Raw genomic sequence first — 13181 nt, forward strand, 5'->3', positions numbered from 1 at the left:
CCATGTCACAAAGCTCAAATCATCTCAAACTGGTTTCTTAAACATGGCAATGAGTTCACTGTATTCTAATGGCCTCTACAGTCACCAGATCTCAATCCAATAGAGCACCTTTTGGATGTGGTGGAACTGGAGATTTGCATCCTGGATCTTGGGTTTCATGAGGTGCAGTGCTGTTGTGCATCCAGCAGAGGCCACTGTTTCTCTCCCCACCAGGCGAGAGGCTTATTTGTGACGCATGCGCAGTATCATCATTTGGCCTCTGGTCTTTCAGGCGCCTCTGATGTGCTGAAAGGTTGTCCGCTGTTTAAAGTCTGAATTCGGCTCGAGGAGATGTCCTGCAGGTTCTGGCGACGCGAAAAAGCCACCGTGACGGCTTAGTGTGTCGACTATCTCCCCGGTCACCGTAAGTGAGCTTAAATTTGGGATGTTTGTCTGATAGCTCAGATTGGTAGCTAGCTAACGTTAGCTTAACGCTACGTTTGCTTTGCTCTTTTAGCCGAGCTGTGTAAGTGCTAGCAGCATGGTCAGTAATTTCTTTTTGCTCCACTGCTCTGTAGCTGCCATGTCTTTTTTGGAACAGTTTCACGCTTGAGCTGACACTTTTTAGATGCGTAACTTTTCAACATCCGGCTAATATACATCCCAGACAAGTTAGTTTGATAACTACCCCCGGAACTGTGCCACAGAGAGAAGCTAAGTTGCTAACTTGCCGCGGGTAGGCAATCGTCTCCACTTTGAGTTAGCGATATGTAATATAAAGTCAAGGCTAGATCATTAGATGTAGTTATTCGTTTGGTTATTTAAAAACTGGGATGGCCACCTCTTTGAACGTGAAGGCTACAAGGGAAGATGATGGTGTTAACACGACTCAGTATAGCTAACCTCTGGCAGATCCATGTTTTAAAAAAGGCCCGCATGTCTAATATTACTTTGCCAAGTTTTAGATAGCAGACATGGTCGTTTTGGATGCGGTGCTTAATGGTAACTTGCAAACCGTCGGCCAAGTCCAAGTCCAACACCCTTCTTGTGTCAGTCCAGGACAACCCATTAGTTAGCAGGTTTTTCAGGGCAACCGGTCATAAATGGATTAATGTGAGCGGACCAGATGTTTCAGGATGAAGTTAATACACCTACATGCGCAAATCTGAGGTTGTTTATTTATATTCGCATCCATTGACATCCTCTGGGTTACAGAGTAAAAATAAACCCGTGTTAACGCGTTTTTACAGCTGGAAGCAAACAATACACCCGAGGTGTAGGACGAGACGACCACGTTTTAGGTTTTTGTTTCATGCTTCAAACTTCTGCAAACTTTATTCGTTTTTTTGGGTAATTTTTCGCAGTTTTTTTGTAATGATTGTGTTTTTGTACTGTTTATTGTAGAGTATGCTCTTCAGGGAGGGACACCTTACAAATGATACATCTGTATGACAGAGGGATTTCATGCACAGCTAAAGATATAGTAATCTATTAATGTGGTGGCCATACTGGGATTGTAGTCCTCATATATAGACTAATAGTGAGCGAGTTCATCACGTTTACTATAAGGCAGCAATGAGAGGAGTTTGGTTTGTATTTGTTGCTACTGGGAATGTTAAAGTGGAGTAAACAGCAGAGCCATTCAAATGTCATATACATATACAAGATTAAACAAATCTTATAGATTTGAAAATGACTTAGAGTTGTGTTTTGGATTGAAAGATTTTGCCATTTAGCCACAATTTAAGGCTATTTAGTGAACACAACACAGTGACACAGCTGGTTGACTAATACAATTTGCAGCATCTTACTGATAAAATATTTTCATGAATATACAAAGTTTTTTGAGTTGAGTTGATAGCTCAACTTAGTATTGACTGTTACTTTATCTTAAAAGAAGGATTAACCTAACAGATACCTTTTTCTAGTAGACCAGATTAAGTATGTGAAAATATGTTGAGATTGCCTTTTATGAAATTTCTTGGATTAGAACATCCAAAATCAGCACAAAAAGCTTAACACTTTTTCTGGAAGAACATCAAACTGGCCCATACTTGGGAAAACATCTCTGTAAGTGCTGCTTTAGTAAAGCGTCTTAACACTAGGTTGTTAATTCAGCTAGAAGTTGAACCAATCTTAATATCTTTGTCGAATGTCTCATATGTGAGTATATCTGTTTTATTAAATATTAGGAATGTAGCCATGAACAGATGCAAGTTTTTCTGTTGTTGTTGTTGTTTTTGTTTTTTGCTGCATGCCTGCTTCTACTGACCCAGGACCTGGAAAACAAAACAAAACTCGCTCAAAAAGGCAGAAACATGTCAGAGGTCACTGTGTTAAAGATACTAGATAGCCTAAGTTAAAAGCCTGAAAGTGTTTTGGATTTTGTAAAATCAATGAAAGAATTATTTAACAATAACAAAAAGACTGCAGTGCGAAACATTCAGCGTTTGCATCTAGAAATCTGAATTGGGAGTACAGTGAACCTTGCTACTTGTGCTACTTACTTGTGATGATGCATTAAATTACTGGTCACAGTAGAGTTATCTAGCTGTGGTAGTCAGCTTAAGGCCATTAACAGTGCTGGTTTTAACAGGCACTTTCAACAGGCGAGTTAATAACTAAAAACATTAGCTGTTGCATTTAATTTTTAATAAAAGTTTCATTGCACTGTGGTCTTTAGACTGATAATGACTGAAACTGAAGTACACGATAACAAGTCTAAGGTATGTCAGTGAAATAATGCATGCCAGCACTACATAATAATATGAGGCAGCTTGTGGCCACAGTACAAAGGTTTTCTGTGTGTGAGTGCGCATTGTTTACTTTTGCTGAAAAGAGTGGTCATGATGTTTTATGCATTTGCTTTTTGCTGCTAGAAATATATAGCTTTTTTAAAACCTAACCTAACCTAAACACACACTCATATTGGCATTTCCTTGTATTTTTCCCTGCTTGCAAATGATCACTACAGGCTGCTATGGTTGGCATTAGTAGTGGGCCTAATGGCGCTGTGTTAAGGAAACAAGGTTAAAAACCCAGTTTATTTAGGATGTAAGCTGTAGAGGTAAATGATTAGAGCCAGGGGCATGTGTTTTGTTTGTGGTTGAAACATTATATATTTTACTCTTGGGCTATTAATAGTTGACAAGCTTTACTGCAAGGCTTCTTCTAAAGTCAGCTTGTGTATCGTGTTGACTATTTTCATTGCCATAATGTCCATCTAGTAAATAATAATGGCAATAATATGTGTCTAGAATTGTCATATAAACACCATTTTCTCTTCACTGTAGAAAGCCAGAGGCCATAGTAAAAAAGGGAAGAAAGACTTGGGCACTAATTCTTCAAAGTATCTTGGGTCTAAAATGGTCAGATTAGATCAGCTTTATCATATTTATGAGAAATCTGCCTCTGTTTTGATGGTAGAATCTAGTTTAAGATAAAGATAACTAAACTTCACATTCTGTAATAGTTTTTATAAGCAACCCTTGGTAATTCTTTAAATTCAGATGCCTCTCGAAGACCAACAGTCAGGTAATCCCAGTCCTTACAGAATATTTGCTACCCACATCCACTCACACTCACAGCCCAAGACGAAGGAAAATAAAGGGATGAAAAGAGCTCATAGATTTTAGTTAATTTCATAATCCTGATAGGTTATGTGGATTATATCTCATTTTGTTTATCTTTTGTTTTTTCAGACAAGTGCTGATGTAGAAGTCTTGCAACGGTGTGCGACATCAGACAACAGACCCAGTTGGGGAAAGACCTCCTTTCTCACCCCTGGAGTCCCGATGGTGACGCAACCATCTTTTGCCTCAACTCTATCCAAATAAGGAATTCAACACTTCCACTTGGACCTGTGGAGGTGTTGTGCCCCCGTTTACCCTCGTGAATTCTTAAAATTTCATAATTGCTAGTTACCTGGTTGGCTTTGGTCCGGCTCACCGGACCACTGACTCTTCAGATATGGATTGCGATTCATGCGATGAAACCATGTCAGAGTGCAAGTCACCAAACACGAACTATGCTGTTTCCTTGCTGGAGCAGTTAAAGTTGTTTTACGAACAGAAATTGTTGACGGACATTGTGCTACAAGTTGAGGACACAGAGTTCCCATGTCACAAGATGGTCCTGGCTACATGTAGCTCTTATTTCAGGTTAGTATGCCACGCTGTTTGTTTTATGCTGCCGACATGGAATCATTTTTGCTGCATGTTGGGCATTTAGGCTTTTAATGACCTCTGGGTGACCATGTTTTGTGCTAGATCTGTTGTGACAGACGGTCACTACAGTTTCAATAAATAGTGGTTACTCCACACAGATATGGATATGCTCAACAATTTCACTGAATAGTTAGTTGTAAGGTATATACTGAGGATGACAGACAACTATATGGTGTTTCATTCAAAGCAGAGACTTGAGCTGACCCTCTCTGCTATGCGTTTCACCTGTGATATATTTCTACACAGGAAGAATGACACAATCTCTAACCTCTAGTACTACAGACTGGTCTCTCAAACCCCTTGGGAGACCTCATTTGAATAGACAATGTTGCATAATAAAGTGTATGCACTTCAGTGAATATGACAGAACAGCAGCTTTAGCTCTGGGAAGAGTCCATCTGCACATGACAGGAGCTGAGACAGATTTTGAACACACTGTTGTCCCCTCTCTCACCCCCCTTTCTCACCATATCCTGCACATTCACAGTTGCATTCAAAAAGAAAGGACCCAACAACTTAATACCTCCTTTACACCCACTTCTCCTATCTTCTACCATTTTCCCACACATTTGGTACCTGGTGTGAATGCACAGAATATCTCCCCTTAATGGTTTAGAGGGAATGAAGCGCTTCCTGTAAACTGTTATTTCTTTGTTGCTTCTTCTTCCACGGCCTCTGTCCTCTCCCTGCATGCCTCACTTTAGGGAACAGGTTAAGTCCGAGGAGAGCTTGTGTTTTTCTAGGGGAAAGTCTGGTCACGTAGGTCTTGGTGAAAGATGGAAAGCAAAGGGGAAGAAAGAGGGAGAGGTGCAGGGGTTTGCCTGCAGGTTGCGTAATACAGCCTGGCTGGATTAGCCCCTGTTGTGATCAGCACACAGATATATACCCCTAAAACTCCCGTCCTGGAGAGTAAAAGGATTTTGCAAACAGATTAGTATTAAAAAGTGAAGTTGAAATGACTATATATTTCTCAACTGAACTGTTTTGTCTACAATATGTATGGAAGTAATTAAAAATGTCTGTTTACAGCCCAATATGTAAGAATGATATTCAGATATTAGATATACAATTTGTGTGTGCTGTGTACTTTGAAGATGCACAACCAGTTGTAGTAAACACCAGGGCCAGTAGTGTTTAAGACACTTCCAGCTGTGAAACTGTCACCCAGAGAACAAAGTGTTTCTGTAAAGCCTGCACAGCACATGGCAGCGAGTGAAGCTGAGCAATCCATGTGTCGTTTTTGTAGGCATGGTTACATCCGGTGAATATGGTCTGGTGATTCTGGGTCGAGTCCAGGTGGGGAGTTGCAAATAGGGGTTATGAGAGATGGAAGTGATGTGGCTGTGGAAATGGCTACGTTGTGGTTCTCGGCTTCTGCACAAGATGCAAAAAGAGCACAGTTTAACATTATTGTATTTTAATGTGATGTTAACAGGCGAGACTAAATTGTATGCATTGCTTTATAGCTCCTCTGTAGTGACTTCGTGAGGATTCATGCACATCGTTCAGTCTCACGACAGCTCACAGTAGCCACTTCTGTGGCGCTGATGACTTGATAACGTTGTGGAAATGCAGATCAAAAAACAAAACCCAGTACCACCAGTAACCAGGCCTGATAAGTGAGATAACCTGTGTCCATAAGCCCAGCGCATGATTGAAAATATTCTTACATGCCTAATTCTGACCTAATTCTAATTAGACCTAATTCTAGTACCAAGACAACTTCAGCAGTTGTGCTAAATAGCGATGTGGTGGATGGCGAAGCTGATGTGGTTGTGAACTTCCAGCACCATGTGAAGCCAAAGTCACAGTGGCAGTTACAATGTGTTCAACAAAGGAATTATATATGTTAAATATACAATACTGTGCAATGGTTTTAGGGAGTAAAAATGCACAGGGGATGCATTCAATAACAATTATATAAATTTTTTGTTTATAAATTCATACCAAATGCAGGGAAAGGAACAAACCTAAATCTAATCAGTATTGTCAGCACTTCCCTTTGCCCTTAAACCAGCAGCAGTTCTCTTTGGTTCGACCTCACACAGTTTCTCCTGGTACTTTGCGGCGTCTTCTGTCTCTTCATTTAATCCCAGACTGACTCCACACACTGAGATCAGGGCTCTGTGGGGGTCAGACCATCTGCTGCAGGACTCCTGGTTCTTCTTGCCTCTGAAAATAGTTTTTTATAAACACAGTCATTTCTCATCAGCTAATTGAATATCACATTTTCACTAAGCAATTTACTCCAAATAAACCACTGGTTGTTTAATCCTGCTCTTTGAGAACAAAAATAATGTATGTTTTTAAACATAAACAAATGAACTGCAGTTACAGGTACCTAAGCTCCAGCTGGTAACTGTTTTTCCAGCAACATTGGTGATTTGCCAGCTCTCATTTGGAAGCTCTGCTTCTTTCAAAAGAAGATCTTTGAATAGTGCAAATAAGACTGAATGAGGATTTACTCCAATCCACTGTACACTAAATGTTCTCTTATAGCACTGTGTAAAATTTGGCATTCCTTTTAAACTTTATACAAACCCTAGATATTTTAGTAATACAAGGAACGGGAGTAGTAATGTTTCGAAAAACATGGACTCTTTTGGAGTATGTGTATTTTGAACTGTAGAAAAGAAATTCAGAACAGACACTGAGCTAGTTGCAATATTGTCAGCATTGGAGTAGAAATGTTTTGTGAGCAAATAAAAAAAGTCTTGTAATTTAGAATAACTACTTCTGTTTTTTTTTTTTTTTTAAGCTTTGTATATGTTTGTTATAGAAAGGATTTTATCACTTGTACAACTTCATTAATTTCATCTTTGTCGAGCAGGTTTATCACTTTCACTGTGCTGCACAAAAAAATAGTGATGTTGCAGCTACCGTGGATCCAGTTTCACTAGCAAAAGCTGGTTTGGATATGCCAAGTACAGTAATCTGACCTGGTTAATTTTGTTAACACATTTACCGTAACACAGGCCTGACACATTAGGTATGCAGAACATCCATTCTGCATGTATTCCCAACAAGACATTGCCAACACAACTAAAATGTGTTAAAGGAAGTGATAAGTCTACTTTTCATGAACGTTGCTCAACTTTAAAAGTACGTAATCTAATTTCAGCCAATAGGATCACTCAAATCTAATTTGCACCATATGCTGCTTCTCACCACTCTTTGCCCCTCCTGTTCTGTGCAGTTATCCAGCCATAGTGTGTCTTGTTGGATTAAATTCTACAAAATGCAGTTTTTAGTCCAAAGCTAGTATTAGCAGTCCTGGCTCTACAACAGCATTACTGCAGCACAGCGTGAAGTTATGAGTTTGACAGTTTATCAATTTTTGATCCATACGTTATATGTATAGTTATGTTTGAAAAGGATATATTTGCTTAGTATGAGACATGGCTCACACTGTTGTGGTAGTTGGCCTGTGCTATGACTGACCCAACTTTCAATAAAACTACTGTTTCAGAGCACCCTGATAGGTCAGTGGTTCGGGTCTCCTCCCTCTGTCTACATCCATCTCTCATGTTTCCTTTCTGCTTTGCCGCACTTTGGGTACAAAGACAAAAAACTACTGGCTATAAGAAATACTGTCTTGCCCATTTCACCCTGAAATTATTTATGTGGGTAGACTGTGTGAGAACACAAACACAGCCGAACTTTCAACAAACTTTACTCTGTCAGCTCTGTAGTACAAAGTCCGCACGAAGCCTAAGCAAGCACATGTGAGAAAACATGAGTGTATAGTCTAGAGCATGGGTGGGCACTGAGGGTCAAGCCCTGCTTGTTTTCCAACAATCCATGCTCTTCCAATGCTGATTACCTGGGTCGGGTGTGTTCTGCCAATCAGAAGCTGGAAGGTACCAATTCGTTTCCCCACTTCCACCCTCATCTCAGATGGTATCTTCCGGCTCGTGATTGGTTGAACACACCTGATCCAGGTAATCAGCAGTGTGTAGGGCAGGGATAGTTGGAAAACAAGCAGGACGGTGGCCCCTTGAGGAACATGGATTGCCCACCCCTGGTCTAGAGCATTCTCCTTGAGCTAGTGGGCGTGTTGATAATGTTTCTGGCATGCCTGGGCTAGGCTTCTTCTATATGTTGGTGAAGACTCAAGAATCATTTGCTTCACACCACCAGTAGGAACATTAACGTAGTCTTTTTCTGTAAATGGTTGCTATAATGCTATAATGGTGTCACTTCTGCACAACATTCACAAACACCAGCAAAATATTTTGCTTTTTTGATCTGGCATGGTCTCTCTGAATTTTCTCTATTGCATTTGCAGCCTGGAAGTCAGTATCTTTCAATTTGTGATTTTTTTTTTTTTTTTTTTTTTTCTCTCCCCATGTGCAATCTACTTTTAACTTTTACAATGCCTGTTGCTAGTACTGCATTGGCTTAGCATTTGATGAAACAATGTAAACAGGTTACTTGTGGTTCCCATTGTACTGAAAAGTCAAGGCAACAATTGGCATGGCAACAATTTTTTGCCGACTACATTATTTATTGCACCCTTGGTTGTAATATCTTAGTTATTCCTCTTTAAAACATGAGACTTCTTGGTTGTTGACTTAAATGTTTTAAGTTCTTCTTCTTCGTTCAGTAACTACTGTGCTAACTGATGACCCTGCATTATTGCTGCATTGATCCTGCAGGGCGATGTTCACAAGCGGCCTCAGTGAGAGCAAACAGACCCACATCCAACTGAAGAATCTGGACCCAACCAACGTGCAGATCATCATCACTTATGCCTACACTGGCAACCTGTCCATCACCGACAGCAATGTTGAGCCACTCTACGAGACCGCCTGCTTCCTACAGGTCAGTGTTGACATTTACATTGGAAGTCCCAAGTAATTCTAAAAGCAATTTTAATAAATTTGCTGAAAAGACCAAAATTAACAATAAATTGAAACACTGAAAGAGTTCCTTATAAATATGCTATTTTCTCTTGCTTCAGTATTGTTTGATTAAAGGCTACAGTGACCAATTGTTTAGTATTTAGTGAGTATTTTCTACAATAAAAGTATGCTTGTTACCTGTTTGGTTTTTTTTTTTTTTTTTGAAAAGACAGTAGGAAGCAGTTGTACTGGGCAAATTAGTTTGAATCTTTGATTTATGGTGGAAATAAACACTTACTCATTGGTGGTGATGTTTGACTTCTGTAGCCTATGTCTGTTCTCTGTCTCATTCAGGTGGAAGACGTCTTGCTGCAATGCAGAGACTATCTGGTGAAGAAGATCAACACAGAGAACTGTGTTCGCATGTTGAGCTTTGGTGACATGTTCAGCTGTAGTGTGCTAAAGCAGAATGCCAAGCGCATGATTGAACACAGGTTCCCCTTGGTGTACCGGCAGGAGGCGTTCCTTCAGCTCTCCCATGAGCTGCTGATTGATGTACTGAGCAGCGACAACCTTAATGTGGAGAGGGAAGAGACGGTGCGTGAGGCAGCCATGTTGTGGTTGGAATATAACATGGAGGACCGCTCACAGCACCTGTCCTCTGTGCTCAGTCAAATCCGCATCGATGCCCTGTCAGAAGTGACACAGCGTGCCTGGTTCCAAGGTCTGCCGTCTAACGACAAATCTGTTGTCGTGCAAGGCCTCTACAAGTCTATGCCCAAGTTCTTCAAGCCTCGGTTAGGCATGACCAAGGAGGAGATGCTTATCTTCATAGAGACCAAGTTAGAAACAGAGAAGGGCTATGTAAGTTCTGGGTCTTTGCCTAATGTGATGGTGTGTTACAGTCCGCAGGCAGAGAAAGTGTACAAGCTCAGTAGCCCTCCTGGTGACCTGGAGAAAATGGGAATCCTTGTCACCCCGGACAACGATGTGTTCATTGCTGGTGGCCAGGTCCCCCTCAAAAACTGTCACCATGGCAGAACTAACAGGTATCGTACAGCCTTCCGCCCAGTTGATAGCTTGTTCTGGTTTGATGCCCAGCAAAACTCTTGGGTACCCAAAGCCCCCATGCTGTGTGCCCGACTCAAGCCATCGCTAGTCTACTGTGAGGGTTATATCTATGCAATTGGGGGAGACAGCGTTGGAGGAGAGCTGAACAAACGAACAGTAGAGCGCTATGATCGTGAGAAGGACGTGTGGAGCATGATGACCCCCTTACCCTTTGCCTGGAACTGGAGCACCTCAGTGGTTGCACACAACTGCATCTATGTGATGACCAATGATGTTATGTACTGCTATGTCCCCTCTGCCAACACCTGGGTGGAGATGGCCATGCGCAAGACGAACCGCTGCTTAGCCTCTGCAGTTGCCTGCGGTGACCTCATTTTCTACATCGGTGGCCTCCATATGTTCAACAGCCCCTCCTTCCTTCGGCCAGCAGGCAACATGGGTTGCTCTTCCGTAACGGTTGAAATCTATGATATCAACAAGAACGAGTGGCGCCTGGGCGCCAACATCCCTGCGAAGCGATATGCAGACCCATGCGTACGGGCAGTGGTATTGCTGGACACTGTGTGCATTTTAATGCGTGAAACCCATTTGAACGATGATGCAAAGTACGCCATCTATCAGTATGACGTGGAGTTCGACCGCTGGTACCTGTGGCAGCCTGTGTCTGAACGTGTGCTATGGGATCTGGGTAAGGACTTCCGCTGTGTGGTTGGAAAACTGTATCCCTCCTGCCTGGAGGAGTCCCCTTGGAAACCCCCAACCTACCCTGACGTTGATATGTTCCTTCTTAATGGGGAGCTGGTGACCATCCCTCGCTCATAGCTATTAGCCTTGGAAGGGATAGTAACTCCCTTCCAGGAACCTGTAATTCTGAGAATAAACATGAAATGGGGACACATCATATCACTGAAAAACAAAAAAGTTTTACTAACTGTGTTATGAAGGGATCTCTGCATTTTGGAGGCTAGCATTAACTCCAGCTGTTGCTGATGAACAGTGCAACCCAAAACAAGCGTGGAGTAAAAAGATGGCCCTCAAAAACATCAGTAATCTGACTTTTATTTTTTCTTTTGTGACAGATATTATTACAAGTATGTTGTACTGTTTCTACAGTGTGATAATCTAAACACCAACTGATTTTATGAGGAGGATGATCTTTTCAGAAAAACAATAGCAATATTATCAGAATCCCCCTCCCCAACCCAGCTGGTTTCACATAAAGAATCACAGTTCACAACTTCAGTGCATTTCTGTAGGCAGACTGAGTTCCCCACACAACGCTCAAAGGGAATGATGCAACTCTACGCCTTATTCGGGCACTTTTTATTTTTCCTCTGCTTCTCTTCTCTCATAAGGAATACTCCAGAGAAAGTGTACGTTTGCAGTATTAAAACAGTCTTTCTGTTGGCTTTAAACCTCAATTTTGAAAAGTTTGTCACTTGGGCACTTGATCATCAATTTTGTTGTCTAACTAGCTGAGAAAATAAAGATTCCTAATATTCTCAGCTTTTAGATTTTTGGATGTAAGAAGTTGGCTGTTTTTTTTTTTTTCTTGTGTTTGGATTCTGAACAGAAAATCATAGTTTCAACTTGAGTTTTCAAAATTAAAAACAAAAGATCTTAAACTTTAATTTTATATAGATATATATAAAAATGGCTATTTTCTGTACACCTGATAAGTTACTTTTCTGCATATTTTTTATTTGCAGCTCTTCTTGCATGACAATTGATTTTGTATCAAAATCCATTGCATAATCTTTACTAGTTTGTTATACTGCCTTGCTTCTAGGTCTTCATTTGAATTTTTTGAAGCCCCAGGCTGTATCTACTGCCCTTTAAAACCAACACAAGCTTTAAATTAATTTGATTTGATTTTTTTGGGTGGAGTATTCCTTTAAATACAGGATCCATCAGTTGCTTCCAAAGGCCCTGCAGATGACAAGAACCAGGGCTGTGGGTTTTGGGAGAGGGTGGTAAGTGCTGAAGGGCAAATAAATAAACAGTGGAGATAAAGGGCGACTGCAGGCACAGTCGCCATCACCTCTCTCTTCACTAATCAGTCCTTCACCTTGAATCCACTATAGCGCCTTCATAACTTGTCAGTCTGTTTGCACATAGGTCTTCCACTTAACTAGCAGTTTACACCTCACTCTGTCCATCGTCACATGATAGATTGTTTTTCTTATATAAAGGTTTTGTTTTGTTCGAATGTTTAAAAGACACGCTGTTTTAAGTGGGGAAAACTGTTTATTTTGTATCAGTGTCTTTTGATTACCAGACATTACTGTTGTGTGATTGTGGGCCGGTGCCCATTTTCCCCATTTGATTTAATTTTTCTGGAGTGAATACTGAGGATTATTGCTGCTGATTTTCTGAGAGAAGAGGGCTGGCCCGGTGCTGTTGCTATGGAAATCGTCCCATCATCCACTAGCAGTAGTGGAGGGTGATGGACTGGGGAGGGAAGAGGTCTTCCTACCTTCAGAACATGAGCAAACAGTTGGTTCATGACAAACCTTGTAAGCATGTTTGGCTGCATCATTTTCCTTTGGCACTGTATTTTGAATGAACGTTAATTTATTAATAAATATACCAGTAAAGTTCTGAAACCGTTTGGTTTGTTTTCATAAAAATGCTGACAACTTTGAAATGGCTTATAGAATAAGAAGCGTTTCAACTGTTCCACTAAAAAGTCTGCAGTATTTTTAATTATACTTTAATACATTTCAAATACATTAAAAGCATCTGTCAAGAAAATATTCTGTAAATTTGAATCCATAATGCAATTATATATTTTTAATACAAAATGAAAAATATATAAGGTAAAAAAAAACAAACCAAAAAAAAAAAAAAAATCAGCTTTAACAGGTAAAATTTTCTAAAACATACTCCAGAAATAAAATTCAGTGACTTGTTTCATTTTCAGAAACGAGTCAGTGGCTGCAGAAAAAGCATGAAGAAAATAAACCAAAAAAAAGTAAGTATGTGAAGCAAAGACAGAATGATGACACCTGTTACAACTTTAAAACTGGACTGGACAGAGCATGCTCACTGGACCACCTGT

At 40.5% G+C, this 13181-nt stretch overlaps 1 protein-coding gene across 1 annotated transcript; it reads left to right on the forward strand.

The window, feature by feature from the left end:
• The first annotated feature begins 263 nt into the window (after positions 1-263).
• Positions 264-12726, forward strand: kbtbd2 (kelch repeat and BTB (POZ) domain containing 2). Its single transcript, XM_026292343.2, has 4 exons — positions 264-403; positions 3681-4139; positions 8864-9029; positions 9404-12726. The coding sequence occupies exons 2-4, from the start codon at positions 3949-3951 to the stop codon at positions 10940-10942; spliced, it is 1896 nt and encodes a 631-aa protein (XP_026148128.1). The 5' UTR covers positions 264-403; positions 3681-3948; the 3' UTR covers positions 10943-12726.
• The last annotated feature ends 455 nt before the right edge of the window (positions 12727-13181 follow it).

Source organism: Mastacembelus armatus, chromosome 20 (assembly GCF_900324485.2).
Source record: "Mastacembelus armatus chromosome 20, fMasArm1.2, whole genome shotgun sequence".
NCBI lineage: Eukaryota > Metazoa > Chordata > Actinopteri > Synbranchiformes > Mastacembelidae > Mastacembelus > Mastacembelus armatus.

Coding starts and splice junctions, on each gene's coding strand:
- kbtbd2 (XM_026292343.2), top strand. CDS start 3,949: ATGGATTGCGATTCATGCGATGAAACCATGTCAGAGTGCAAGTCACCA. Junction 4,140..8,863: donor ACATGTAGCTCTTATTTCAG/GTTAGTATGCCA, acceptor TTGATCCTGCAG/GGCGATGTTCACAAGCGGCC. Junction 9,030..9,403: donor AGACCGCCTGCTTCCTACAG/GTCAGTGTTGAC, acceptor TGTCTCATTCAG/GTGGAAGACGTCTTGCTGCA.